At 41.4% G+C, this 25,676-nt stretch overlaps 1 protein-coding gene across 12 annotated transcripts in view; it reads right to left on the reverse strand.

The window, feature by feature from the left end:
- The window catches only part of MTERF1 (mitochondrial transcription termination factor 1), a 710,255-nt gene that overhangs the window by 427,634 nt on the left and 256,945 nt on the right, over positions 1-25,676 (reverse strand). For all 12 annotated transcript variants that reach the window (XR_010842225.1, XR_010842224.1, XR_010842223.1 and 9 more), the window contains exon 4: positions 15,986-16,126. Coding sequence is in view for 2 of the 12 variants with exons in the window: in XM_067042490.1 (XP_066898591.1) it covers positions 15,986-16,126 (141 nt within the window). In the remaining 10 variants the exon portion in view is untranslated. The remainder of the gene's footprint in view (positions 1-15,985; positions 16,127-25,676) is intronic.

The following is a 25,676-nucleotide window of genomic DNA, read 5'->3' on the forward strand; positions in this document are numbered from 1 at the left end:
GCAGTAAAAGCATTAAAATAATATCCTTCCATTGATGTCAAGAGAAGAAAAGGCTCTGACTTAGAATGTTTTAACAGCAAAACATTTATTTTTTATTTATTTATTTATTTTTTTGGCGGTACACGGGCCTCTCACTGCTGTGGACTTTCCCGTTGCAGAGCACAGGCTCCCGATGCACAGGCCCAGCGGCCATGGCTCACGGGCCCAGCCACTGCGCAGCACGTGGAATCCTCCTGGACCGGGACACGAACCGGTGTCCCCCGCAACAGCAGGCAGACCCCCAACCACTGCGCCACCAGGGAAGTCCAGCAAAACATTTTTAAAATTATTAAAAAGTCAAAGTTGAATAGGCATCCATTAGATACCAAGGAATGAAGGAAGGATGGACCTATCTCCAAACTTAAGCCCTGATCTTTGCTCACAAGCAAGGGAAAATTCAATGTTCCATTTTACTTGGGTGTATTTTACTTCAGAACTGTCATCTAGCTCCAAAGCCACATCTTCAGTGAAGCCCTCCCATATTCCCCAAGCCACAATGGGTTTCTGCCTTCTCTATCTTTATGAAATTTTGTGTTACAGAATAAGATTCTTTGTTGGGTTATGTAAACACCATCCATCTATGAGCACCTACTGTATTCAAGGCATTGTCTTGCAGGCCATATAAAGATATGAAAAATACAGTCCTGCCCTAAGATTCTTAGAGTCTAGCAGGCAGCTATGTTTGTGGTCGGTTATGTTGGTCCCTGCCAAATGCCTTGGCATGTCCTATGTCTTCTACTAGTCTGCAAGTTCCTTGCAGACAGAGTTTGTGTCCTGTTCTTTCTTGGGCCCCCATGAAGCAGTGCCCAGCATTGTGCTTAGCATATACAAATATAGGTAAGGCCCCATAAATGCTTGCGTTGAGCCCCCAGACATGGGGATAACTTCAAAACTTGAATGGATGGATGTGTGGCACCTGCTCCACACTGTGTCTTTCCCCACAGCCATCTACTTCTCTTTCTGGCCTGTCTCTGGCAAGCTGTTGCACTCTGGCCCCTTTCCTCATTTGGTTCTCCCAACCTCACGACTAGGACAGGTGCACTATATCTGAAGCCGGTGCTCTACTGCATAAATATTAATAAGCACAGTCACTCAGTTTTCTCCACCTCCCGCTTATCCCCCACTGCTGACAGGAGATGTGGTTTGCTTTTCCTTTAAGTACATTTTCTTTAAGACAGCTATGGAACTCTTTTCTCATTGTAAGTTCTCCAGGCAACCATTCTGCCTCTTCTCTCTTTATGGTGTGGTTTGTTCCTTTTTTTAATATATAAATTTATTTATTTTATTTATTTTTGGCTGTGTTGGGTCTTCACTGCTACATTCGGGCTTTCTCTAGTTGCAGTGAGCGGGGGCTACTCTTTGTTTTTGTGTGTGGGCTTCTCATTGTGGCGGCTTCTCTTGCTGCAGAGCACGGGCTCTAGGCACGTGGGTTTCAGTAGTTGTGGCACGTGGCTCAGTAGTTGTGGCTCGTGGGCTCAGTAGTTGTGGCTTGCAGGCTTTAGAGCGCAGGCTCAGTAGCTGTGGTGCATGGGCTTAGTTGCCCCGCGGCATGTGGGATCTTCCCAGACCAGGGCTCAAACCCGTGTCCCCTGCGTTGGCAGGCAGATTCTTAACCACTGCGCCACCAGGGAAATCCCTGTTCCTTTCTTAATGTTACCTGACTTGTAGAAGAGTACTGCAATTCATGAAAAATTTCACGTGCTTGTCAAATTAGATTTAAAGCTCCAAAACATTGGCAGGTACATCAAGCCAAGAGGTAAAATTATAGTGAGGAAGTCAAGGATCTTAATATGGGTTCCTCCCAAAAGCAGACTCAGAGACAAGAATTTGGGTGCAAGGATTTAGAAGGTAATCCCGGGAAACATGGAGAGGGAGTGAGGAAATGAAACAAGGAAGGGAAGAAAGTCAACAAAGGGAGTGTTGATAAGCAAATGGCCACTCTGGGCAACTGAGGTATGATCCTGCTGAGGACCACATGCGACACTGGGCAGATGCACCTCACTTTGACCCACCTATGGATGAGGAGGCTGGGGAATGTACCCACTCCATTCCACCTCTCTGTGATTGAAGACTGCTCCTGGGCATTAACCCCTGTCTCGTTTAGCATGCTCCTGGAGCTAGAAAAAGCCCTCAGGCAGAGAGAAACAGGAGCTTGAGTTAGGAAGTCTTAGCTTATACACAAAGCTGCACACTGAAGCTGCAGGTGACTGAGGGAATGTGGCCAGACCCCAACAGCATCAGCTGTGCCCACTGATGTATAATAGAACCTAAGATCCAGCAGGATCCACCCTATGGATCCTGAGAGAATGTTGCTCCTGGGACTGCTTAAGGGCATCCAGAGGAGAGTGACAAAGAGACAGAAATCCAGCCCACATTCTGTTTGCCAAACTGTATGCTCCATTTGGGGCTGCATCCACCTGGAAGAAGCAAAGTTCTTTTTCAAATCTGCACAAAGGTGGCAAATGGACTAGCAGTGGCCCTGATGACACTACCCCAATATTACAACAGATGCCAAAACAATATCGGCATTATGTGGTCTGATTGTACACACCACCGTCTCCTTGATGTGGAAAAGAGGGCACACTAGAATAATAAGGCAGTATTTGCGTAGTCTTTGCATTAGGTAATATCCATTTTTGGATATACAGGTGATTCTTAATGCAAATATAATTTTTGCTATCACCCCATTCATAGCAAATTTGAGATCCTTTGCAGCAATAATTAATATGTGCTTTATCATGAGCTTTTTCTTCTATTCCCAGAGGATATCTGATCTTTCTGCCTAACTGAGTGAGGTGGCCCTGTCAGATTGTGCCTTTGCCAGTCACTGGAATTGGCTGCATGGCTGTGCCTGACCCAGAAAGCATTTGCACTGGACCAGAGTCTTCTTTCCAGACCCGTCCCACGAGTGAATCTCTTAGACTCCCCAGCGCTCCCCATCAGAGGGAGTGGCCTGCAAGTGATGTCTCTGGTTATTACACAGTTTGGAATCTCAATCAGTCTTGTGGCTCCCGCTTCCAGATTTACAATAGACACATTAACTTTGCTGAGTATATTTCCTGCACTTGCCTATGCTTCTGGGCAAGGGCTTTTAATGTTCTTTTCTCTTCCACAGACTGTGGTTTGCATGTTTTCCATCTGACTGCTTAATGGCAGGATGCCTTTCTCCACCTCACAAACAAATTGAATTTTCTGATTGTAGGTTATTTACTTAGCCTTTGAAATCCTATAACTTGTCCCAGTTATTCATACTGATTGAATAACTCCTGCAGCATGAAATATCTGAGGCATAGTCTCACAAAATGGAACTCAAGTCAAGGACCCTTTAAGTTCTGACGTCTACAAGACCTTGTAAAGACCCCTTGGAGGCTTTTCTATCTTAGCAGTTGTTCAGTTCCTAGAATCAGAGAAAGCTAGGGCTGGACTAGGCCTTGGAGATAATTCCAAAGTGGCGTCTAATGTCTGTAGCATGTAGATTACAATACCTTGCTGTGATTTGATGAAGAGGGATTATTTTAAGGAGGACTAAAATATGTTCATTCTCTCATCATGGCTTTACTTAAAACGGGAGGAGGCATATGGATCATGGGCTTGATATTTCCTATTGTTACTTTATAGTTAATTATTGATAGCTGTCATCAAGGCCTTAGCTCTAACCCTGGGTACTTTGCAGATACAATAGGTAAGGGGTGGCAACTGGCACAGAAGTACACTTTGAACACAATGAAATTTGGTCTCATGCACCAAATTTTATAATAATTAGAGATGACAGTTTCACATTTTGAAAATAGGTACATACAGACAACTACTACATATTCAAGGAGCTCTTAAATTCCAGGTACCTGCTTTTATACTTACTTATATAAAATGATTATATATTAATGTTAATGATTAAAATAGGTGGGCAAGCCCATTTGACTTTCTGCGTATGAGAAACAATTTTGTTGGATATCGTAAAGTTTCTTTTATCAATATGTAACGTGTTATCACGTTGCCATTTATGTTTCTAACTTGAAATTTGATCCTTCAGCTCTATAACAACTTCTTGTGTTTTAAGGATTCAATCACAGCAATTTTTAAAATAATTGAAGCCACTTGAAATAATGGAATGGTGGCTCTGGGGTCAGACAAACCTGTGTTTAAATCCTATTGATTAGCTCTGTGACCTCAATCAAATTATTTCATTCTCTAAGCTTGCCCCCATCTGAAAAACTTGGGCTAATAACATCTTATGGAAATGTTGAAAGATTAAATGAGATAGATAAATGTATTTTAAAAACAAATGTAGTGTCTGATACATAATAGATCTAGATCTTACCAAATTATCTATCTATCTATCTATCATCTATATATCTATCTTTCTCTATATATTTCCTGATGTTCTTAAATGACTGTATCAAGAACTCTAGTAAAGTATTATTTATCTCCAAGTTTAAAAAAGTGTCTATGAAGACTGCTAATATTCTACATATTTTCTTTTAGGACAGTATTTTTGTCCCTTGTAAGTCAGATGCTGAGGTTCATATTTTTGAGGATTGTGATTAAGTCTGTTACTCCCAGCATCCCTTTTAGTGCTAGATTCTGCATTGGTACAAAAATTCAGCAGGGGCTTCCGTGGTGGCGCAGTGGTTGGGAGTCCGCCTGCCGATGCAGAGGACGCGGGTTCGTGCCCCGGTCCCGGAGGATCCCACATGCTGCGGAGCTGCTGGGCCCGAAAATTTAAAAAAAAAAAAAAAAAAAAAAAAAAAATTCAGCAGGATTTCAGGTTTTGATAAATCAAATAAACCATTGCTTCCAACTCTGAACTACTCCTCTCCTTTACCACGAGGACAAGTAGAAATGAAAGGACTTTTTAATTTGTCTCTGTGACATTTATGGGTGTCAGCTCCCTTAGCTGACTCCTTAATTTAAAAGATGTCATCCCTCTGTTGTCTTGTATTATCTGATTCTCTTACTAGCACTCTAATAGCTGTTTCTTCCGCTCTTGGTTTGGAAACTGGCAAATACAGTTAGTTCCTCGTCAGCCTTTCTCTACCCTATCAACTATGATTCTATGGCAAACACTCTTGGCCAACATCTGGAGAAACTGGAGAAGTTGTTTGAGGGGGTTATTTTATTTTATTTTTAATGAAATCATTTTGGAGCTCTGCCACAAATCACTGAAGAGAAAATGCAAACTTTTGTCTTGCAAATGCTAAGGTTTGTTGAGAATATCTAAAGAGTGGACAAGTAAGAAGTTACTTTGTTAAGTCCTCAGTGTTGGGTCTGGAAACATATGTTTTCCTTTCCCTTCTCTCCCTTGTGTATAGAGACATGCCTAAGGCCGGCCCACTGAGGAATCACTGTGTGAAGCTGGGAATCACCCAGCCCCTCATGACTGCTTTAGAGCCCGGATCCTTCTTCAGGTAAATGTTGTGTGTGCCATGGAGCCCTCCACAGTGAGGCCAAGTGGTCTGTGGATGCTTCTCAGAATAATCTTTTTAAAAAGAATAAAATATAGTATATAACATGTCAAGGGAAACCAATATACTAAAATACAATTATCAGATTATTTTATTATACTATGTGCTTCTTCACTAGTGCATAAAATAACAAGATCTTCTGGCAGGTCTAATAATTACCAAAATTCCTAGTAGTGATGAACATAAATAATAATTAGAGATATCTGAAACAACAGTGAAATGACATGAAAATACCCATGAGTTTTACTGGTGACAAAGTTATACATATTACTAGTACTATCATGGTTTGCTTCCTACATTTGTAATGTAAAGGTATGCTAACTAACTCTCAGAGATCAGCAAAAATAAAAGATGTCATTTTTTTCCCATCCAAGTGTATGGATCTCCCTGATTTCTACTTCATCAACCCCTCAGATGTTCATGGCCCACAGGTTAAGAATCCTCAGATCTTGGCTTCTAATGTGTGAACCAAACTCTCTGGTTAGAGATTCTCACCCCCTGGCCTGTCTCATTGCCAATGTTGCAAGGATCCAACGGCAAGGGGCAAAATCTGAACATTAGAAACCAAAGCTGTGCTTAAGAGAAGGGCTTTTGTCTTTGCTGATGATGGAAAGGATTCACAGTGAAAAGATCATTGTGTATCTTGGATGTTTGGTTAATGTGCCTTTGAAGGCTCTGGAACACACCACCAGGAGAATTCACCCCCCTACAGACTTTAATGCCACCGCATAGCAAATATTGTAGGGAAAAAGGCAAATCAATGTATTTAGTCCACAGAAGAAAAACACGTTTCCAGTTTACGTCTCCATAGCAGTGAAGTCCATCCTGCTGGATCCTACTGGAGGCGAGCCTTGAGAGAGAGGATGGGGACACTGTCTGGGTGTTCCCAGCATTACCTTCTGTCTGTTCTCTGGTGTTTGTTTTCCTATCCCCATCCCTCCTCCTTCTCATCCTGGCTCAAATTCAGCTCTGAAGCAGAGCCCCAAAAGGCTGAAGGCAGACTTCCTCTAGGCAACTCTCCTGAAGCCACCCTAGGGCTCTGTCAGTGGGAGACAGGAGTCAGTGACGGGGACAATCACTGCCACCTTCCTCCCTCCTCTTTCCTCCTCAGTTCCTGCCAAGCCCTGACAGCTCTGGAAGCCAAGGGCCTTCCTTTGACTCCCGCGTAGGTCTCCACGATATGCGCTCCTGCCAAGCCACGGGGCCAGCTCTAGGAATGTGTTTTTAATATTCATTGTTCACTCTGTCTGTTACCGATGTGTGCACTGCAATTACTGTAATTCTTTGCACATGTGTTGTTATGAAATGGGTGCCTTTCAAGCTATGCCAGGTTATTTTTTTTTTCTTTCTGAAACCCAAATCTATTATTTCTACCTATGTTTCAGTTAGTTTGCCATGCTTCTTTATTTCATTTCAAAGATCAGTCTGGGCGGCAAAGAAAGAGTGGCATGTGCACAAAGCAAGGTCTGCCTGCTTTCCTCATGGTACGACAGTTGCTTTTGATTTAGGCTTGTGTGGTTTTAACCTCCCTCTCTTGTTTTCTTCTTTCCATGCACACAACCAAGCCAACTTTCAGACATACGCATCATACACATTGGACATGCGCTGCTGCTGGAGTAGCCATCTGCACCCACGGGAAGGCACACGTGTGGTGTGCAAAACACACACACACACACGTGCATGCAAACAGCTTTTGGTTGAAGATTTCTTGGGTATTAGGATTTTTGTCTCCTCTTAGTGGTAGAGAGGGAAAGGAGATCTAGAAAAAGTCATTCTCTTTTTTTTTTTTCTTGGAATTTAATTGGACCTTTTCTGACACAATGTAGAAACTTCAGCCACTGGGGTACAAAAAGGATTATATGCCTTCATTAATTCAGATTGTCTTATATTTGGCTTTGATTTTTTTAAATCAAAGAACAATAGCAAACGTAAAACCAGATTTTAAAATCTGCTAATATTTTTAAAATTTCTTAGGACAATGATAAAACCTTAGTAAATTAAGAATAACTATTATTCTGCCTTTGAGAACTTACTCTCACAATTTACAGGAGCTAAATTAAAAATAAAACAGCGGCAGTGTCCACCTGGCAAACATCACCAGCTATCCCCACATACATATTCCTTTCTTTAGGGATTTTCAGGATACCCTCTGTTTTTGCCAGGCAGAGAAATCTGACCCGGTCGCACCCCTGCCTGCTAAGCATTTTACTTTCATTGTTAACTATATCCATTTGTCACCATGAAACATTATTATTTTAAGGTAGCAGAGAAGCAGGACTGCTTGCTGCATAATGGTGCTGTAACTCTTGTTGCCAAGAAGGAATCAAAGAAATGGACAGTGGCTAATGTGGGAAATCACACCAGAGAGAAAGAAACATGCAGAGAGACAGCGACAGAGAGAAGCAGGGGAGGAAAGGAGAGAAGGAGAAATAGACACAGGCAGAGGGAAAGACACTGAGAGACAAAAAAACAGAGAGACTCACATAGAAAAGCTAGAATTTCCATGAAAAGATTTATAAAAGAATGACATAGCTGTTGCTAGGGAGCTGGGAGGAGAGCAGACAGATACGCCACCCACCAAAGATTTTTAATATAAACCTGCATGTCTTTGTTTGTATCATCTCTCCAGTGAGCAGACTGGATAAAGAAGGGAAAGAAATATGGAGAAGCAGTCTTCCTAGACACACACTATTTTAACAGCACACTCTGCATCTGCTGTATTGCAGGTATGCCTGAGGTCAGAGGGCAATTCTCACTCCACAAATTCCAAGGCCAAGGCTGCACCCATCCAGCTATGGGGAATAACCCTATTCCCATGCATGATGGCTTTGAGATGCGTAACCCAGGTATGGCAGATCCTGCCTTCTCCTGATTGAAAGAACACATCTTGATGACCTGTGTGGGCCACCAGGGAATTTGGTCTTACTCTTGCTCAGACTTGGGGTTGAGGAGAGGAATCTGGGAGAAACCAGCAGTGGCTCCACAAGATTCAACTCCCAGCGAGAATCTGAGGACGTGGATGGGGGTCAGTGCTACTCAGGATCACCTGCCTGCCTGTATTAGGGTTCTCCAGAGAAACAGAACCAATAGTGTGTGTGTGTGTGTGTGTGTGTGTGTGTCTGTGTGTGTCTGTGTGTGTGTACGTACACACACACACACACATACATGACAAAGAGATTTATTTTATTTTAAGGAATTGGCTAACGCAATTGTGGGGCTAGCATGTCCAAAATCTTTGGGTCAGGCTGGAAATTCCGGCAGGGGTCAACGTTACAGTCATGAGTTAGAAGGCAGTCTGGAGACAGAATTCCTTCCTCTTCTGGTCACCTCAGCCTTTTCTCCTAAGGCCTTCAGCTGATTGGATGAGGTTTACCCACATTATGGAGGGTGACCTTCTTTACTCAAAGTCTATAGATTTAAACGTTAACCTCATCTAAAAAATACCTTCACAGCAACATCTAGACTGGTGCTTGACCAAACCTCTGGATACCACAGCCTAGTAAGGTTGATGCATAAAATTAATGATCACATAGCTCTATAAGATAACTGGGAAGAATATGGCCATCCCGTCACTGAACCAATGTATCAAAGATTCAGAGGTATGAAGTAGGCAGATCTCCACATTGGAGCAAGTGTGAGAAGCTGGGACCTTTATCTAGCAGAGCTGTTGCTTTGTTCTACCCCAAGAAAATTCCTTCCAAAATTGCGTCTTTGAAAAGAGGCTCCTCTAAGGAATCTGTCCCTGTCTTGAATTCACTCCCTCTCTCTAATTCAGACCCTCTGTACTACAACCCCTTATTCCAGTCCCCCAGTTGGATGTCCAAACCACCACCACTGGAAACTTCACGCAACCACACCCCTTGGTTCATCCTCTATCTGCCCTCTTAATTAGTGTCCGGCACCCTGGCCTGACGGTCACTGAGCTATCCTCTGCTCACTGTGGGCTCCAGAATGGCTGAAGGGGTCAACTCTACTCCTCTGAAGGAAAGCAAATACTGGTGCCCAATTCTTTTTCAGTCTCCCCCAAAGTGAAAACTTTGTCTGTTTACCTTACAGGTAGGGTTGTCAGATTTAGGGGGGAAAAAAGCCCAATTAAATTATAATTTTAGAGAACCAACAGATAATTTTTTAGTGTAAATGTATCCCATACTTGGGACATATATTACAAAGTTATTCATTGTTGATCTGAAATTGATGCCTAGTTAAATTTGAATTTCAGATCAAGAACTAATCATTTTTAGTACAAATATGTCCTGGGTAATATTTGGGACGTACTTATACAAAGAAAATTATTCCTTGTTGATCTGAAATTCAAATTTAACCAGGCAATTTATATTTTATCTGGCAATCTTGCAAGATGATCTAAAATAGAAGGATACTCCTCCAACTCACGGAGTGTTTTTTTTCTCAGAGACAACATAGGCTGACTTCCTATCTAGGACCAGATATTCTTCCACAAGCAAGGCTTTGAGTCTTGTTTCCTCTGTAACAATAGCTTCTGACTACCTCTCTCCCAACACCAGCTGCCCTGGAGTGATGGGACCACTCCAGGTTTATCCCTTCTCCTAATTGGAGTAGGGTGGACGAAGGGAAAAGTTGTCCTGTTCAGGTCAATATGTTTTCAGAGTAGGAATCATTGACATCCCCATTCATCCAGGGTCAAGACCCTGGAGTCATCCTCAATTCTGTCTTTCCTTTAGTTCACCCTTCTACAGCTTTATTCACAATGGTTTTTTGAGCCCTCTCCCTTTCATCACAGATATCCTCTTAATCCACATTCATTATTTTTCACTTAGGTGACAACGTGAACCTCTGAATTTTTTTTCCAACCTGTAGCACCTCTCTTCTGCAGCTCATCTACCACACTCCCTGTCCTGAAGTTCAGTGCCATCGTAAACACACAAACACTCCCAAGGCTCAGAAACATTCTGTTTCCAGAATGTCTGTCAAATGAAATCATATATTTTGGCCTACGTCAAGTCCAAATATCAAGGCCATATATCAAGTCCCTCAAGCAACTGACTTTAAACTAGGGGTCACAAACTTTTTCTGTAAGAAGCTAGACAGTAAATTTCTTAGGTTTTAAGGGCTATACAGTCTCTGTCCCAATTATACAACTCAGCTGTTGTTGCATGAAAGCAGTCATAGATGATAATTCAATAAGTGAACATGACTGAGTTCCAATACACCTTTATTTATAAAAACAGGAGGAGAGGACAGATTTGGCCCATACGTTTCAGTTTGCTGATTCCTTCTCTAGTTGCCAAATCAAACCTGATCTCCAAGTCCCAGCTAAAGTGTCATGCTCTCTGTAGAGCTCTCCCTGATCCACCCAGTTTGAAGTGACTCTTTCACTCCATGCACACTACACTTTATATCTCTTTTATGGCCAGACCCACATTCTGCCTTGTATAGAGTCCATGCCCCAGCTCTCTGTTGGAGTGCTTGGCATCTCTTGCTGAGACCATACTGTCCTTTACACAGGGTAGATGTTCAATAAGAAAGTATTGGTGGGAAGAATTGTTGAAAGTCAGTGGAGTGAGTCTAGAGAAACAGCAGAGCCTTAATCAACTACAGTTTCCTCCTTCTCCTCCAGGAAGAAAGTGTGAGTTCCACTGAAGATCATGGAACACCGCCAAATGCCTTCTGGAGAAACTCAGCTTCTAGGCCAGTCAGCCATCATTTAAAACACACAGAAGCCTGCCTATCAAAAATAAACTAGCTAAGCATTCAATTCCCCAACGAGGAAGGTTGGTATTACAAATGGATTTGGGCTGAAACCATTTTCCTTTTTGAAACACACCCAAGCTTTAAAAGAAATAGCTTCATCTGATCTGAACTGCCAACACAGTACTCCAAAATCCATCCCTTGAGAGAACCTCGTTACCAGCTTCAATTCAAAATCCACGTGACTCTGAAGCGTCCGAGGTTTGCAAAGCAGGGTTAGAAACTGCCAGGCCCTATGCACCTCAGAGAAAGGGTTTCAGAGCAGAGAAAAATGAATGGAGGAAAAGAGCAATAATGCAAACATTTCTCCAGCCAACATACTAGGAAAGATAAAAATTATTTTAAAGTTAGCTATCATTGAAAATTGCAAGCAAATGTATTTCTCTGGTTCTTTAGTATTTTTTGTCATTTTTTGGACTTAGGGGTGGTTTAGTTATAGTACTACATACTTGATTTTGTCTCTCTAATCATTTTAGGTGTACGTTACATCTTAATTAATCTGTAGGTTTCTCAAGAAAAGGGTACACATTTTCTGTTCTTACACACCTCCTAGAGCACTATATTACCAGGGCCACAGCAAATGCTCAATAAGCACACAATAAACAAATGAATATATGGGGTATATTAACCTGCTAAAGTCTTTGGTGAGGGAACTAAGTTACTTAAGTTAACTTTTTTTAATTCCTCCCTTCTCTTAAAATCCTGATCCCACCTCTTTTTCGCCACCAATTAGTACTATTTTAAGTCCTTTGAAATTTTCATAACAATAAAAAAGAAAAACCAAAATTTTGCTTGCAGCTGCATTTTACTAGATTTAAAAGTTCTTTGGTGGCAGGACACGACCCACTGACATCTGGATAGATGAAAAGCAGAACTTTTTGTTATTTGCCAAAGTAGAGAAGGTGTCCAGGCAGAGCCACACTGAGGGTTACACCCTGGGGCAGAGGCAGCTGATGTGTGACAAGCAAGGTGGGGTTAACTAGGTTTAGCAGGCTCCCTACGAATTGGCTGATTTGAATAATTTCACAGGCTCCAGGACTTAGGGGCTGTTTTTAGTTGTCTGATACCTGGCCCTGGGGCAGTTAAGGCTGGTGCATAGATGCCAAGAGTGGAAGAGTTCAATAGGGAAGTCACTGAGGATGTGGACTTAATCAGCTGCTCAAAAAGAGGAACCACTGGCCTCCAGACAGGTCCTCAGAACTGGATCAAGACAGCTTTTTTTTTTTTAAAAAAAAGCACTATATTACACACTATAACAGAAGTCACTGACAACACTCGCATCTATGTTTCCTGAAAGCAGGGGTCTGCCTGTACTATTCTCCCCGTCACTGTACCCTAATGCCTAGCATGTCAAAGGCACGCACATTTTCTCGAATAAATTGAATGAATCCAGATTTTCACTCCTACAACAGGGCAGAAAGATATCCCACTGAGGCTGCTGGCCTGGATTCTACACTTTCAGTAGGTATTGAGACTTGCACTGCAGGAATAAAAAGTGTAGTAAATCTACTATTCTGGGGGGAAAATGTGAATAAGGTCAATATTAGTCTGTCAAAATATTACATCCATAATCTGAGATGTTTTCATTTTATCACAATGACAGACACAAGTAAAACAGATCAGTGTTTATTGTACTGATCAAATCTGAGAGCAAAATGACATTTGGGGATAAGAGAAATGGGAATGAGAGAAACAGAAACTGACCAAATTTCAAACTGAGCTAAATTTCAGTGGTTCTACTATGGGATAGAGGATAACAAAGCTTCGAAAATCAAGAAGCAAAGAAAGGTAAGAAATGACACTAGATAACAGAAGCTCATGAGCTCTGGAAAGAGAATCACTGATTTTATAAGATCACATAACACTAAGAGCATCTGGAGGCGTTATCATCGTCTATTGGCAGAGAAGAACTGAAAGAAAATACATCTAGATTTAGCTTAGATAAAATAAATAGGAAATAATGTCTTGGGACTGTAGAAAGTTAGTCATTAGCCCAATGAATGCAAGAAAACAGACTTAAAGAAAAAAATATTACACCACTACAGTGCTTCTATAGGAAGCAACACAGAATGAGGGCTTCATGATAAACTCTAGAAAGCTTTAGAAAACTCCAACAATGGTTGCTTCATTGCAGGATCAATCAAATTCTTTATTATGTTAACGTATGTTGGGAACCTCCAAGAGCAAGGTGAGGTGGGTCTTGGCCACAGAGCCCTCTTTTCATGGAGCAGCTCACGTGACTCACGTTCCATATAACTCTCTTTGATTAAGCCTACGCTAACGTGATATTTTTTTTCTTCCAGTGTTATTTTCATAGCAACACAAGTTATTTTTTTTTGTCAGAATTTAAGCAACAAAATTCCAGAACACACAGTGCCACCCTACCTCTTGGGGACTAACTAGAAAATTCTCCTCGTGTCTAATATAGGTATCTATGTCCTTTGAGAAAATACAGCTGGTCCCTCTATGACATTCTTGAGAGAGATTAAATGTATACGGTAATGTCTACTCTCCTCAGTGCTGAAAAATAAAAATTAAAAAGAATTGAAACAGGATGTGGTTAGTGCTGAGAGAACCTCAGACTGATCCTAATGTTAATCACTGTCCCATTATGTTCCTGTTCATCTACTTAATTAAAAGCCCAGAAAAAAAATTAATTTAAAGCCTGGAACCAAAGCAGCAAGGTAAGAACAGCATTAACAACTAGAATTTCCATTTCTGCAAGTCTGCAAAATTCAGCAGTGACTTCTATTGAATGAGCATCTGATTAGGACATCAAAAAATATCGAATATCAGCACTTAGCTAGATAGCTTGACATGTCAAGCAGAGGCAAAAGCTGTAGTAGGCATTCCAGGAACAGTAGAATGTGATAGGCAGGTCTTCGCCCAGTGATTCTGAAACAAGTGGCCTCTTTTTTTGCAGTAAACCTCCTTGCAAGATCTTGTGATTCTGGTGCTCTAATGGGGCAGTTGTTTATTGACATTTTGAATGATGTAAGGTCATTTTATGATGACTTTTAAGAAGCTACTGACATTACTTTTTGATTTTTAATTTAGATTTCCATTAAATATCTATATGTTTATATGAGTTATAAACACCCAGCCATGGAAGCTCCTCTGAGATCACTACTGTTACAAGCAAAACAGACCCGAGGAAGTTGGTGGCTTTCAATAACACCTCCAACAATGACTCCTTTATTGAAATATTTATTAACTACATAGCATGTGCTAGGTCTTTTCGTCCCCTGGCTTGCTCAGCTCTATCCTTATAACTAAATGACCAAGACAGCCTAGTCAATCAGGCAGCTTTTGAATTACTTTCAATGGCAAAAACATAGACTGATGGTCACACAGCCACAGGTATCAAGCTGGCATCCTGGGCTCATGTATTTCCATTAGCTAAGTGAACTCAAACCTAGGAAACCACACCTTTAGAAAACTCACACTAGTATACCAGGTAGCAAAATTACAAACACCATTCCCAAAGGGGCAAAGAAAAATGAAGCTTCTTTATTTTCCTGTAAGTGGGACAATCCCAGTTTACACCTGTTGTGCAAGGGTCCCAACTGCCCTAACATTTCCCTAAGATTTTTAATTTTTTTTTTTGGTGGTACGCGGGCCTCTCACTGTTGTGGCCTCTCCCGTTGAGGAGCACAGGCTCTGGACGCGCAGGCTCAGCGGCCATGGCTCACGGGCCTAGCCGCTCCACGGCACGTGGGATTTTCCGGACTGGGGCACAAACCCGTGTCCCCTGCATCGGCAGGCAGACTCTCAACTTCTGCGCCACCAGGGAAGCCCCTAGATTTTTTATTTTTTAATAAAGAATTATTAATAGCTGCATTGGTAGACTTCTACTTTGTATTTCAGCTTCTGACATGGTCTTGGCTAGTACTGTGGGAGATGTATGCACAATAAAAAGATTTTTTACTTTAACATATGATTAAGTCTAAAAGATGTCTAGCAATAACCCATCTCTCTTTTCCCTATTTCTTCCAGACTCAGTTTAACAAGTTCCTTCCTTTCAAAGACAGCACACACATTACCTTCTGGTAAATGCAGTGCCCTCAGGCAAGAGAGAGCTCAGGAAGCTAATTTCTTGCAGTTTAGGTGGCAGTTGAGAAGGACTGAATATCCCTGCCCCTACAAGCCATAGTTGGGCCAGTCAGTTGTGCTGTGGCCTATGCCACACCCACACCCACACCCTTTCAAATGCATATAGCCAATGAGCCATCAGTTGGTAGGGTCAGTAGAAATGTGAGACTTCATTGGTTACGTGGGAAACATAAAAGGGAACTAGAGGCTGGGCCATCTTATCATAGAGCTTATAGAGAGCAGCCTGAAAACTATCATCACACAAGCTTGTGATTCACCATATGATTTATATACATATAGCAGTAGCTATTATTTAGTAATGCTGTTTTATTTTGCAATAAACTCTTTCAGCAGCCAAAAACTCAAAAAGCCAAAAGCACACGTTTAGCAAAAAATTAAGCTCTAAATTCAATTTCACAAGAAAGTTGATGATGAATATGGATGTTACAAAGTATGTTTATCAACACAGTTTACCATCTGTCATGAGGGCTAAGTGATACCACTGCCCACATGAAAACCAGAAGACACAAATCTTTGGAAGAAGCATGAGCATCTATTCCAAAAGTTAGAAGTTACTTTAAGACTATATCCAAAAATGACTGAACATGTGCGCCTGCAGAAAACGTGTTTACAAATCTCTCACTGAAGCATGACTTTTCACTTACCTCAAATGTTTGTTCTTCTTCATTAAATTCACCCACTTCAGATTCCAAGTTCCCTTTTGCACACATGAAAAGTGAAGTGATAACTCCATTGCTGGAAGAACTGCACAAACAGTTGAACGAGGCCAGTTTTATTCCAGTGTCCTAGATACATCAAAGAGAAAATCAGTTAGTTCCAATAATGATTTGTTTTTCTTTATTAAACTCATGAAATCGAAATACGTCTTTTGAATATTCATTTTTTCAATAAGAAATATCTGACATTATCGTGAATGCTATCATAGGCTCACATAAAAAGATCAACATTAAAGATAAAATTATTTCTTCTGTGGTACAGAGATACAAATTTTAGCAGAGTCCAGTGTTGTGTGATAAAAACAATATTCTTACTAAATTAAGAAGCATTTGGAGGAAAAATGTACTTGAAACTGGATGTGGTAAATGTATAATTAATAATTACATCCTAAAAAGCTGCTGTCTTCCACTAATCAAAACAGAAACTGTGTTTGTCAAAATGTATATATATTACACACACAAAAATATGCAAAGTTAGAGTAACTGAATTATAAAACTGTTTATGAGGAAGCTAGTGTTCAATTTCATTACGGAGATAAACACTTTCGTTGCTGCCTGCCATTCACATCTGCCCCTAATGTTTGCAGAACCCATGGCGAGAACAGAAATGGAAGCCCACAAACTGTAAGTCTAGAGTTTTATAAGTTATAAATTAAGCTAGCAAACTGTTAAATATGTTGGATGCTATCGTGACAAATATACTTTCGATAATGGCCTAAAAAGCCAAGTTATAATTTAGAATCCTCAGAGTGCTTGGAATTCTGGTGTAGAATGTAGCAATGTGGAGGGAAACACCCATCCCTAGCCCTTCCCCCCTCCAACTCCCTCTGGCACAGCAAGGGTCCTCAAAAAACAGGGAAGAACATCCCAGACCAGCCCACATGTCCAAGTTCTGTCAATAGTACCCCCTTTCCTTACCCCTAAACAGCTGTCACTTGGCCAAATCGTAGGCCAGGGGGTGCTAATACTAGTAGTAAGGTTCACCCTTGGGAAGAAGTACCTGAGGAAGATGCCTGCCCATCCCTGGGAGCAGGTCAGGGCCATCTAGACAAGGAGTTCTGGGGCTTAGCCACCTGGGCACTTGTCTGGGAAGGCATGTCTCTTTGGCCCCTCAGATTTGAGTTGAGCTGAACAAGAGAGCTGACCCCTCTAACATGTAGGTCCCTAGGCAGCAGCGTTTCCTACTCAGATTTAGATCTAAGACATTTTCAACTGCTTGTTAGAAATGTTTGAGGTTTTAAAGAGCCATTTTGAAAATAAACTTAAGTGCCTAAGAATAGCATTAAAATACACACACACACACACACACACACACATACACACACACACACAGACAATCATCACATCCCTGATGCTTTGAAAATGGAGGAAGCAGTATTATTAAGTCAGAAAATGAGACTAATGTAAACCTTCAGAGACTCCTAAGCAGGACCAGCTTCTGGGAGTGTGACTTCTGCAGTCACACAGGGCCTCTGAGCTCAGAAAGGTCCCACATTTGGTTTCATGTTCACCTGTCACCTTAAAATATTTTAACACTTTGAACAAGAGGCCTCACATTTCCATTTCGCTCTGGGCCCTGCAAATCACTAGCCAGTCCTGTTCTCAAGGGCCATTCACTCAGCAAGAGGGTTTCCTATGAAACTTGCACACTGTTTTCCCTTTGAAAGAAAAGTCAATAGAGCCAGCATTTCGCTTTCGATCATTTCACCTTCCCCTATAGGCCTGGACAAAAACATAAGGGCAGAGGGGAAAATGGTTTTAAAGGGCACTGGAGTATTTGAAAACCCTGACAAAGGTTCCATTAGAGGGTTCAAGTTGGTTCTTGTTATTCTGGTATTGCCTCACCCACTTCCTGCCTAATCCCTGATTAAATGCCAGCATTTCACCCAGGTGTCATCTGGTCCTTTCTTTTGCCCCTAACCCTATCTCTTGATTATAGAGGTTTGCTTTTTCTTTGTGATTTTTTTTTTTCCAATTCCTCTCTACTTTCTAGATTAAAGTTTGGAGTAGTAATATTATTAAAGCATAATGCCAGGCAGAGATAGAAAGCTCTCCAGAATATCTTTATTAATCCAGGGCAAGTCCATTTTGAAAGAAAGAAAGAGAAAGGAGATTTATAAAGGGCAAGGGCTGGCCTTGGCAGATCCTCACAGCAGGGGCAGTGCCTGACACACTGCAGAAAGGTCTGAAAGGAAACAGAGGAAAACTGTCCTCAGCATCAAATCCCCCAATGACTGACACTCCCTTAGCTTCCTCCTCCTTCCACTAGCCCCAGCCCTCTATCTCATGAACCCTGACTTTGAGTTTCTTAACTCACTATCTATTCTGCACTTTCTCCTACAAATCTCCAAACTCCCCCTCAGCCATCAAACAAGGAAAAGCCCCCAAACCCAGCCTTCTTCAGGCATGGACGGCACCCAGGGAAATGGGGCAACTGTATAGGTGACGATGAAGGGCTGCCAGCTACTAGCTCAGCAACACAGAGGTTAGGAGCAGTCTTCAGGCTCTTAGCAAGCTGCCAGTCTCCCTCTTTAAGGTAAAACATGGAAGCCCATCCTGACTGACTTCAAACACAGAAGCCTGGGGAAAAGCTGGCTCTTCCCTTCTCTGCCTCACACTGTGTGCACACCTATTTTCTCTCTGGGTTATTCTAAAAGGACCACAGGGACTTGGGGTTCAGGACAGAGGTGCAATCAAGGCTGAAACAGGGATGGCCCAGAAACAGAACTGGGCTTTCTTGACGATGGGGACAGACAAGGCTACCCTTCCATACATTCACCCTAAAGCCCCCTCTGGGGCCCATCCCTCCAAGGAAATCAGCCACAGGACAGAGGTAGAGAAATGATAAGAATTTTCTGCAATGCTCTAAAAAAACACTCAGGTCATCCTCCTTCTTGGATTTCTAAAAGGTTTGTGTATGATTATCGAGTTTCATTTACTGGATTTGTTTCTAGGAGCGATATTCTGAACATTAAAAACTGATAAGGGGTGGGCACAGACCCATCAGAGTAGGCCCTGTCTTTGCAGCTGGGAGTCATGGGGACAGAGGGGGAATGGGTGAGCAGGTCCTACTCAAGAGACTTGAGGCAGCAGCCATTTACCACCCAATGGGGAAATATTCAGTATTTAAAGTGGGACCTATCACACCAGTGCTTACCAGCTGAATACTAGCTCTATTAACAAGTTTTCCTTGGCTCAAATAAATGTGGAGTCAGATATGTCTGGGTTGGAATCCTTGATCTTTCACTACCAGATGTAGTAGTGAGCTTAGGTAAGTTATTTAACTCTTGGACCTCAACTTCCTCATTGGTAAAACTGGAATAACTCACCTCTTAGTTCATTATGACATTTACATGAGACAATATCTGTAAAGTGCCTCTCAACTCAAATTTTGCTCACATAGAATTCAAGATCATGTTCCTAAAGAGTGTGGCATAGGAAAAGAACAATAGATGTGACTAATGTTTAATGGCATATATTAAGTGGCTAGAGTGTGCCAGGCCCTGTGCTGGTGCAACACACCTGCTAGCCAATTCATCCTTACCAAGACCCTGTAAATTGGGAATTTCTATCTTCATCAAGGTCCTTTTTTGTTGCAAATAATAACAATAGTTAATATTTATTGAGTGTTAACTAGAACCCTATAAGGAGTTATTGTTACTGACCTCGTTTTGCAAATGGGGAAACTGTGATTCAGAAAGAGTAATTAATGTGAACAGTAATTGAATTGATGTGTACAGGCTGTGAGGATTACCATTGGAGTCAGACACCTTGGCTTAAATCCCAGCCCTGGAGAAGTTACCATGCCTCTTAGGCCTCAGTTTCCTCATGTGTAAAAAGAATTAAAAGGGTTTTGAATTACCCGGTGTCCTGGCAGGAAACAAATGGCACACTCAAACAGGGAAAGTGAGGATGGTATACAGAGCCATAGGCAGGATTAAGGGAAAAGTACAAGGGATGATGGAGCACATGATTGGGGGGTGGGAAAGTGCTAGCAATAGCCTTAACCAACCTAGACCTAAAGACCCAGAGGAAAGAGTGGGCAGGAACTCAGTGAGAGCTGAGGCTGGAGCTATTGCTGGAGCTAGAGCTGTTGGAGAGGCCACAGATCGACAGTAAAGGAACGAAACCACTGCTAACCTGTAGCCTGGCAGGGAGAGAGCCAAGAGAATAGACACCCTAACTTCACTCTCCTCCTGCACTCTGTCCTCCTGCCACTACCTCTCATCATTGATCCAACCCAACTGGAAGCTACAGGACAAGGAAGTCAACTGATGCACATGAATGGTCACAGACAGGGTGGAGGAAAGTGGAGAGTGAATCTGGAGGGGTAAAGGGAATACCTAGTCTGGCTATCTTATACTACATATCCAGAATTGGTATTGTATTAGTTAGGGTTCTCCAGAGAAACAGAACCAACAAGCGGTGCGGGAAGACAGAGAGAGAGAGAGAGAGAGAGATTTGTAAGGAATTGTCTCGTGATCATCAGGGCCGTCAAGTGTAAAATTTGTATGGCAGGCCAGCAGGCTGGAAATTTTGGCAAGAGTTGATGTTGCAGTCTTGAGTGCAAATTCTACAGAACAGCAGGCTGGAAATTCAGGCAGGGTTTCCATGTTGCAATAGTGAGGAGAATTCCTTCTTCTTCAGGAAAACTCAGTTTTTACTCTTTAGGCTTTCAACTGACTAGATGTGGCCCATACACATTATAGAGGGTGATCTACTTTATTCAAAGTCTATAAATTTAAATGTTAATCTCATCTAAAAAATACCTTCACAGCAACATCTAGACTGGTATTTGACCAAACCACTGGGTACCATAGCCTAGGCAAGTTGGCACATAATCTTAACTATCATAGGTATCTAAAATGATTTAACCTTTTAGGACATCTCTTTTCTTATCTACATCTGAAGTAGGTGGTACAAGCTCCCTTATAGTTCCTAAATACCACAGCAAACTAATGACTTCCTGATCATCACTTCCAAAAGAGGTGAAGGGAAGAAGTCTGTGCTAGGCTGTTAGATCCTTACATTCAGGACAAGGGAGGTGTGGCCAATTCAGCCCAAGTTTCTGGGGTAGCACATCCCAAATAATTGTGAAAGGAAAATTGTTCCAGAATGTTAAGAGGTGGTTCAGGAAAAAAAATCTTCCCCTGAACAAATGCAGTTGTTTATTCAAGCACTAAACAAACTTAAGTAGGTGTCTTATTTACTGGGGAGACTTCCCAGAACCTCTACTGAGTTGATGAACATTGTAAATCTCCAGATGGGGTTTTAGGTTGCTGTTTCCTGAGTTTATGTGACCAATGATCACTTTGCCCTCCAAGTATGTGTAAACATCTTGAAGAGCCATGATTACAAGGAATGAGATTTGGGAATGTGGTTCTAGGCCCACCCTGAGAGCTCTTCTAATAAGACTGCTGGTTTGCTCCCTGCTTTCCTGCCACTCCCTTCTAGTGAGAGAGAAACCTAGTGGAAATGAGGATAAGCTAGTTCTTGGGGGACCCAGGTCCAGAACCAGCTATCTAATTTGTAGGGCCCAGTGCAAAATGAAAACGTGGAGTCTCTTGTTAAAAAATTATTCAGACTTTCAAGACCTTGACAGCAGAGCACTAAATCAACTGTGGTGCACTTCTGAGAAAGATGGGGCTGTGTGCAACTGTACAGGTTATACATCCATGAAGCTGACCCTGACCTGGTCATTCACTTACCTAATAAATTTAACATGTTCCTACTATGAGTCACATTTTCCTGTCCTGAAAATCTTGCAGAATAAAAGAGGAAAGTTCCTTGGACACACCCTAGGGCAAACAAGTTCTCCAGTTTTCCTCAAGCCCAACCAGTGAGTCCCCCATGACCTACACATTCTTGTCAGGTGGTCTCAGGCAACAGACTGAAAACAAATCAGAAGAAGGGCACCAGTTTCAGTTGAGGTTGGGTTCTCCAGGAAGCAAACTTCCTGAGACAGAGCTTAGTACGCAGGATGTTTATTAGGGAGTGCTCTTGGCATTAACATCTGTGGAAGGGAGGGGAGGAAAGTGGGACTGGGCAGAAGGAGAAGTTGGGCTGCAAAACAGACTGAATAACAGCCGCAGCCTACTTCCTGGGGAAGCTCTAGAGCTAGAATGGCTCTTCAGTATTGTCCTGAGCTGGGACATTGTCCTGAGGTGACCAGCCTTTATACTCCTCCATGGATCGGGGTCAGCTAGATGGGGCAGCCATAGAAAGGGGCCTGACCTTGGATGAGGTGTCTTCACAGCTGAGGCAAACCCTATGGTGGGGGTGGGGGCTGTGACAGCTGAGGCTGTCCACCAACATCACTCCCAGCTGCTGGGGCAAGAAGGCCTTTCTTAAAGATAAGTCAGGTGGGGGTTAGTGGCTGTAGAGAGGCCAGTCAGGAGTACTACACTGCCCACCTGAGTGCTGATGTGGAAAACAGACCAGAGGGCAGACAACAAAAGCAAGAAGAACTACAATCCTGCAGCCTGTGGAACAAAAACCACATTCGAAGAAAGACAGACAAGATGAAAAGGCAGAGGTCTATATACCACATTAAGGAACAAGATAAAACCCCAGAAAAACAACTAAATGAAGTGGAGATAGGAAACCTTCCAGAAAAAGAATTCAGAATAATGATAGTGAAGATGATCCAGGACCTCGGAAAAAGAATGGAGGCAAAGATCCAGAAGATGCAAGAAATGTTTAACAAAGACCTAGAAGAATTAAAGAACAAACAAACAGAGATGAACAATACAATAACTGAAATGAAAACTACACTAGAATGAATCAATAGCAGAATAACTGAGGCAGAAGAATGGATAAGTGACCTGGAAGACAGAATGGTGGAATCCACTGCTGCAGAACAGACTAAAGAAAAAAGAATGAAAATAAATGAAGACAGCTTAATAGAGCTCTAGGACAACATTAAATGCAACAACATTCAGTTATAGGGGTCCCAGAAGGAGAAGAGAGAAAGGACCCGAGAAAATATTTAAAGAGATTATAGTCGAAAACTTCCCTAACATGGGAAAGGAAATAGCCACCCAAGTCCAGGAAGCACAGAGAGTCCCATACAGGATAAACCAAGGAGAAATATGCCAAGACACAAAGTAATCAAATTGGCAAAAATTAAAGACAAAGAAAAATTATTGAAAGCAGCAAGGGAAAATCAACAAATAACATACAAGTGAACTCCCACAAGGTTAACAACTGATTTCTCTGCAGAAACTCTTAAAGTGATGAAAGGGAAGAACCTAAAACCAAGATTACTCTACCTAGCAAGGATCTCATTCAGATTTGATGGAGAAATCAAACGCTTTACAGACAAGCAAAAGCTAAGAGAATTCAGAACCACAAAACCAGCTCTACAACAAATGCTAAAGGAACTTGTCTAAGTGGGAAACACAAGAGTAGAAAAGAACCTACAAAAACAAATTCAAAATAATTAAGAAAATGGTTATAGGAACATACATATCAATAAATACCTTAAATGTGAAAGGATTAAATGCTCCAACCAAAAGACACAGGTTTGCTGAATGGATACAAAAACAAGACCCATATATATGCTGTCTACAAGAGACCCACTTCAGACCTAGGGACACATTCAGACTGAAAGTGAGGGGATGGAAAAAGATATTCCACACAAATGGAAATCAAAAGAAAGCTGGAGTAGCTATACTCATATCAGATAAAATAGACTTTAAAATAAAGAATGTTACAAGAGACAAGGAAGGACACTACGTAATGATCAAGGGATCAATCCAGGAAGAAGATATAACAATTATAAATATAAATGCACCCAACATAGGAGCACCTCAATACATAAGGCAACTGCTAACAGCTATAAAAGAGGAAATCAGGCTTCTCTGGTGGCACAGTGTTTGGGAGTCTGCCTGCCGATGCAGGGGACGCGGGTTTGTGCCCCAGTCCGGGAAGATCCCACATGCCACAGAGTGGCAGGGTCTGTGAGCCATGGCCACTGAGCCTGCACGTCCAGAGCCTGTGATCCGCAATGGGAGAGGCCACAACAGTGAGAGGCCCGCGTACAGCAATAAAAAAAAAAAAAAAAAAAAAAAAGAGGAAATTGACAGTAACACAATAATAGCGGGGGACTCTAACACCTCACTTACACCAATGGACAGATCATCCAAAATGAAAATAAATAAGGAAACACAAACTTTAAATGATACAATAGAGCAGATAGATTTAATTTAAATTTATAGGACATTCCTTCCAAAAACAGCAGATTACACTTTCTTCTCCAGTGCACATGGAAAATTCTCCATGATAGATCACATCCTGGGTCACAAATCAAGCCTCAGTAAATTTAAGAAAATTGAAATCATATTAAGGATCTTTTCTGAACACAACGCTTGAGATTAGAAATGAATTCCAGGGAACAAAATTGTAAAAAACACAAACACATGGAGGCTAAACAATACGTTACTAAATAACCAAGAGATCACTGAAGAAATCAAAAAGGAAATCAGAAAATACATTGAGACAAATGACAATGAAAACACGATGATCCAAAACCTACCCGATGCAGCAAAAGCAGTTTTAAGAGGTAAGTTTATAGCTATACTAGCCTACCTCAAGAAACAAGAAGAATATCAAATAAACAATCTAACTTTACACTTAAAGGAACTAGAGAAAGAAGAACAAAAAAACCCCCAAAGTTAGCACAAGGAAAGAAATCATTAAGATCAGATCAGAAATAAATGAAATAGAAACAAAGCAAACAATAGCAAAGATCAATAAAACTAAAAGCTGGTTCTTTGAGAAGATAAACGAGATTGATAAACCATTACCCAGACGCATCAAGGAAAAGAGGGAGAGGACTCAAATTAATAAAATTAGAAATGAAAAAGGAGAAGTTACAACAGACATTGGAGAAACACAACGCATCCTAAGAGACTACTACAAGCAACTCTATGCCAATAAAATGGACAACCTGGAAGAAATGGACAAATTCTTAGAAAGGTATAACCTTCCAAGACTGAACCAGGAAGAAACAGAAAATATGAACAGACCAATCACAAGTAATGAAATTGAAACAGTGATTAAAAATCTTCCAACAAACAAAAGCCCAGGACCAGATGGCTTCACAGGTGAATTCTATCAAACATTTAGAGAAGAGCTAACACCCATCCTTCTCAAACTCTTCCAAAAAACTGCAGAGGAAGGAACACTCCCAAACTCATTCTATGAGGCCACCATCACCCTGATACCAAAACCAGACAAAGATACTACAAAAAAAGAAAATTACAGACCAATATCACTGATGAATATAGATGCAAAAATCCTCAACAAAATACTAGCAAACAGAATCCAACAACACATTAAAAGGATCATACACCATGATCAAGTGGGATTTATCCCAGGGATGAAAGAATTCTTCAATATATGCAAATCAATCAATGTGATATACCATATTAACAAATTGAAGAATAAAAACCATATGATCATGTCAATAGATGCAGAAAAAGCTTTTCACAAAATTCAACACCCATTTATGATAAAAAATCTCCAGAAAGTGGGCAAAAAGGGAACCTACCGCAACATAATAAAGGCCATATACGACAAACCGACAGCAAACATCATTCTCAATGGTGAAAAACTG

The sequence above is a fragment of the Kogia breviceps genome, chromosome 9 (genome assembly GCF_026419965.1).
Source record: "Kogia breviceps isolate mKogBre1 chromosome 9, mKogBre1 haplotype 1, whole genome shotgun sequence".
Classification (NCBI taxonomy): Eukaryota; Metazoa; Chordata; class Mammalia; order Artiodactyla; family Physeteridae; genus Kogia; species Kogia breviceps.